This window comes from Athene cunicularia, assembly GCF_003259725.1.
Source record: "Athene cunicularia isolate RWA chromosome 4 unlocalized genomic scaffold, athCun1 chr4_part3, whole genome shotgun sequence".
Lineage (NCBI taxonomy): Eukaryota > Metazoa > Chordata > Aves > Strigiformes > Strigidae > Athene > Athene cunicularia.
This window is the reverse complement of record NW_020799100.1, coordinates 8,103,452-8,107,387: the sequence shown is the minus strand read 5'-3', so window position 1 is coordinate 8,107,387 and position 3,936 is coordinate 8,103,452. Positions and strand designations below refer to the sequence as shown.

Sequence of the window (3,936 nt, the reverse complement as noted above, 5' to 3'; positions counted from 1 at the left end):
CTGTGGGGCTGCTCCCCGCGGGGCGGCTCCTGCCACCCGGCCCCCCGCTCCCCACCTTCCCGCCGCCCTCTCACCGCCGCCCCTTCCCTCCCTCCCTCAGGACAACCGGACCGCGCTGCACTGGGCCTGCTCGGCGGGACACACGGACGTCGCCGACCTCCTCCTCGGCCTCGGCGTGCCTGTGGGCGATAAGGACGATGTGAGTGTCACAGCCCACCCGGGACCACCCACTCCTCCAAGGCGCTGGCCTAGGGCGCGGGGCTGCTGCCGGGAGCCCGAGGAGGTGCCGTGAACCGGTTTGAGTGGGGAAATTGGTGGCGCAGTTTCTGTCCGGACCCTTTGCCGTCATGGTTTCAGCCGCAGGAGTGCCCCTAGCAGCGGTCCGGTGGCGCTGAGGGCAGCGCCTGGCGCTTCCCTCCTTTTCTCCCGCCTCCCGTCCGCGGGTGGATCGGTTGGTGTGGTATTAGAAGGTTTTTAAAACGCGCGTACTACAGTCACGTTGAAGTATTTCAGTGTTTATGTGGAAGAGGGGATAATGAGACTTGATGAGCCTTGTCAAGGAATTTTAGGAGAACTCTTCCTTACAAAGTTGCAGAACCGGGGGTGTTTGGCTTGTTGCTGAGTGTTTTCATGTTACCTTAATCTCGGTGTAAAGCTCTTAATATGTTGTGCAAAATCATGAAGTACCCTGAAGACTTCTGACTACTGGGGAAGGCATTACAGATTAGGTGATGGGTTCAGTGATTTCACAGTTGGAAAGGCAATGGTCTGTTACTGTTCTAGAGGAAAGGTTGAAATAATTCCTTCCATTATGTGAAGCATCCTAAAGATCATCCTTAAAGAAGGAAATGTTGTCCCATCCGTTTAATTAGAGGGTAGGTTATATAAAAGATTGCAGAAACTTTGGGACACTCTTTTCTGCCACTCTTACTTTTTCTTAAAAAAACACTACTGTTAATTCTGCAGTGCCCTGCAAGATACAATGCATAACTACGTAAGAAGTGATCTGTTGTTTAACTGGCAGTTTTTTCAGGTACAGAACGCAGTTGTGTGAGAGGACGTGAGACTTGTCTCTCTGGTGATAATAACGCTTAGCTTTTTAGTAGTAAGAATATGTGCAGTATGACTAGTGAGTAGACAGGTCTGTATTAGGGTTATGCTTTGCCATATTTTTTGTCTGAAACTCCTGGTTTGAATAACGTGGGGTTTTTTCTTGCCTCTGTAGGCTGGTTGGACTCCATTACATATTGCTGCTTCAGCAGGCCGTGATGAAATTGTGAAAGCCCTCATTGCCAGGGGTGCTCATGTGAATGCTGTCAATCAGAACGGCTGTACGCCCCTGCATTATGCAGCCTCCAAAAATAAGCAGGAGGTATGTTTGCCTGTGCTGCTGGAGGTGGTGTTGCTCTTGGAAGAAGTATTTAGTTATATGAATGTTTTTTCCTCCTCCCCCCGCCTCCTTTCTCTTTCTCCATTCTCAGATTGCAATCATGCTTTTAGAGAACGGAGCTGATCCGGATGCAAGAGATCATTTTGAATCCACCCCATTACACAGAGCAGCAGCCAAAGGAAACCTAAAAATGGTACAGATCCTTCTGCAGCACAATGCATCTGTTAATATACGGGATTCTGAAGGGAATACTCCTCTGTAAGTAATTTTTTTTTTTTACTTAATATAGCATGATCTCTAAGTAACTCCATTACTTTTTTTTTAAAATTCTTATTGCCTCAAAATACTCACTTGCTTCACACTCCAATGTAATTAAGAAGGATTTGAGAAAATCATACTTACTGTGTTGCCAAAGTGTGTCTGTACCTACATACTTTGTGTTATTACGTCTACTTAAGAAGTGTAGAACACATTCTGTAATAATTTGGAATACGTTTGGTTGCCACTAGAGGGTAGAAAGTGAGCTAATAACATCAAAGTCGCAGGAAACTGGTCTTGCAGGCTGGCCTAGTCTGTCCTGCCAAGCAAGAAGTGATTTTGGAAGATTTTCGTCACTTCTCTAAGGAAAATAAGTTGCAATTTAAGTACAGTCAGTCCAGTGTTTGATATTACCTTAGAGATCTGTTTGAATCTGTAATGGTAAAACCTTAGCTGCTTTGAAGTTGGTGGCAAAACTCTGCCTTGTCTACAGTGTAATCAAGATTTTGCCATTAATAAGATCAAGCAGTATTTTTTAGCTATACATGAAGCCCAGTATTGTCTTGGAACATGTTTATTCTCAAGATACTATGCCAAAGGAAAAAAGTGTTTGCTACATTTGCAGTAACTCTTTACTTCAGATTGTTTTTAAGCATTATACGGTTTAGTTTATCACTTTCGCTTCAAATAGAGATTACCATTTACCAATTTCACTGTGGTTTATGTGCTTCTTAGTTTTATTGACTGCAGAGTCAAATCCCAATCTAAAGAAGTATCTTAACGTTGCAAGGACAATAGCAGGAGGAATGTTCTTGAATTGCTTAATGCCAGCAGAGTGACTGGACAGAAGGCTTTGTAATCAGAGTAGATAGTTGGTTGCATGTGGTTTTGTTGCTCTAGGATGTATCTGCCCCCCCCCAGCATTCATGCTGTGATTTTGACAAGGCATAATTATTGCTCTTTATAAGCTTGGACTGTTTAATAGTGGCTGTGGGTTTCTTCTTCTTCTTCCAGTCATTTAGCCTGCGATGAAGAGAGAGTGGAGGAGGCAAAGCTCCTGGTGTCTCATGGTGCAAGTATTCACATTGAGAATAAAGAAGAACTGACTCCACTGAAAGTGGCAAAGGGTGGCCTGGGAGCCATACTTAAAAGAATGGTGGAAGGGTAGTGGGGACTTCTGGCTTGACTCTTTCCTGTTGCACTTGTATTTAAGACTGCATTCTTTGTATTTTGATAGTTCAGTTAGGTTGTTGTGTATGAACATCAGCATGGTAATATCTCCTTCAAGTACAGTGCCAAAACAACTGTTTGTACTTCCTGTTAATTAAATAGGTCACTGATTTTAAAGTGTTTTTCAATATCTTGCCATTTTCTTTCAGTTCACAGTATTGTCTGTATAAATGTAATCATTCCTTCTATTTCAGAACTAATTTAGGATTATGTCTCAAGCAACAGGACCAAAAATGTGTTAACCACTTCAAGTCAATTTTATTTTGGAAGCTTATTCTACAGTCTTTGTTTTTTCCCTTAGCCTTTGTGATTAGTGTGTGATCTTTGTTTGCTTTTTTTGTGGGTACTGATTCTCTTCCTTCAGATTATTCTGAACTCATTGTAGATTGTAGTTTGCTCAGTTATTTAGATAATTCTATTCAATTTTACTATTCTTAGTCTATTTAAGTGAACTCTGTGTATTTAAAGCTTTTATGTTGTTATCTATTGTTAGCCTGTTTCTTTGAATCTTTCTTTGATGAAGTGCACTGGACTGCTTGCAGAATGCAGACACAGTTTCAGGGTTACCTCAGCACACATACCATTATATAATGGATAGCTCTGAACACTTCTCTGGGATGTACTTCCAATCTAATTTTATTTCCTCTTGCTCCTTCTGTAGATTTCTTTTTCTGTTCTGACTCCCATTACATAGCACTGACGCTCACAGTTTACCATCTTATTTTATAACAGAAGCCTGGTTTAATCTCTATTTACTCATAGAAAATCCTGGTGTTAAGTTATTAGAAGGCAGAGCTAATGAGTCTGAGTCTGAAAAGTGACCTTCTGTTCTGATGTTGTAAAGATCGCTTTTGCCACTGGTAGGATAAATTTCCCCCTTCTGAACAAACAATGCTGATGAAATTCTGTGAAATAAAGAACTTTCCTAAACAGCAGTCTTTGGTGTTATAAAACTTTATTAAACTTACATGTAACAAAACCATTATTTTCTAAATAGCTTGTATGCTTGGGATGTGAACAAGTCAGATGAAACCCTGCCATCTGTTCATGGAAATGAA

General features: G+C 41.9%; 1 protein-coding gene across 1 annotated transcript; it reads left to right on the top strand.

Moving 5' to 3' along the window:
- Position 1: 1 nt before the first annotated feature.
- Positions 2-3,804, top strand: PSMD10 (proteasome 26S subunit, non-ATPase 10; the record flags this gene model as incomplete). The annotated part of the gene is made up of 4 exons (XM_026848769.1): positions 2-199; positions 1,226-1,372; positions 1,482-1,648; positions 2,663-3,804. Coding segments are annotated over 4 exons (666 nt in total), but the record flags the coding sequence as incomplete, so codon positions are not given.
- Between the last annotated feature and the right edge of the window lie 132 nt (positions 3,805-3,936).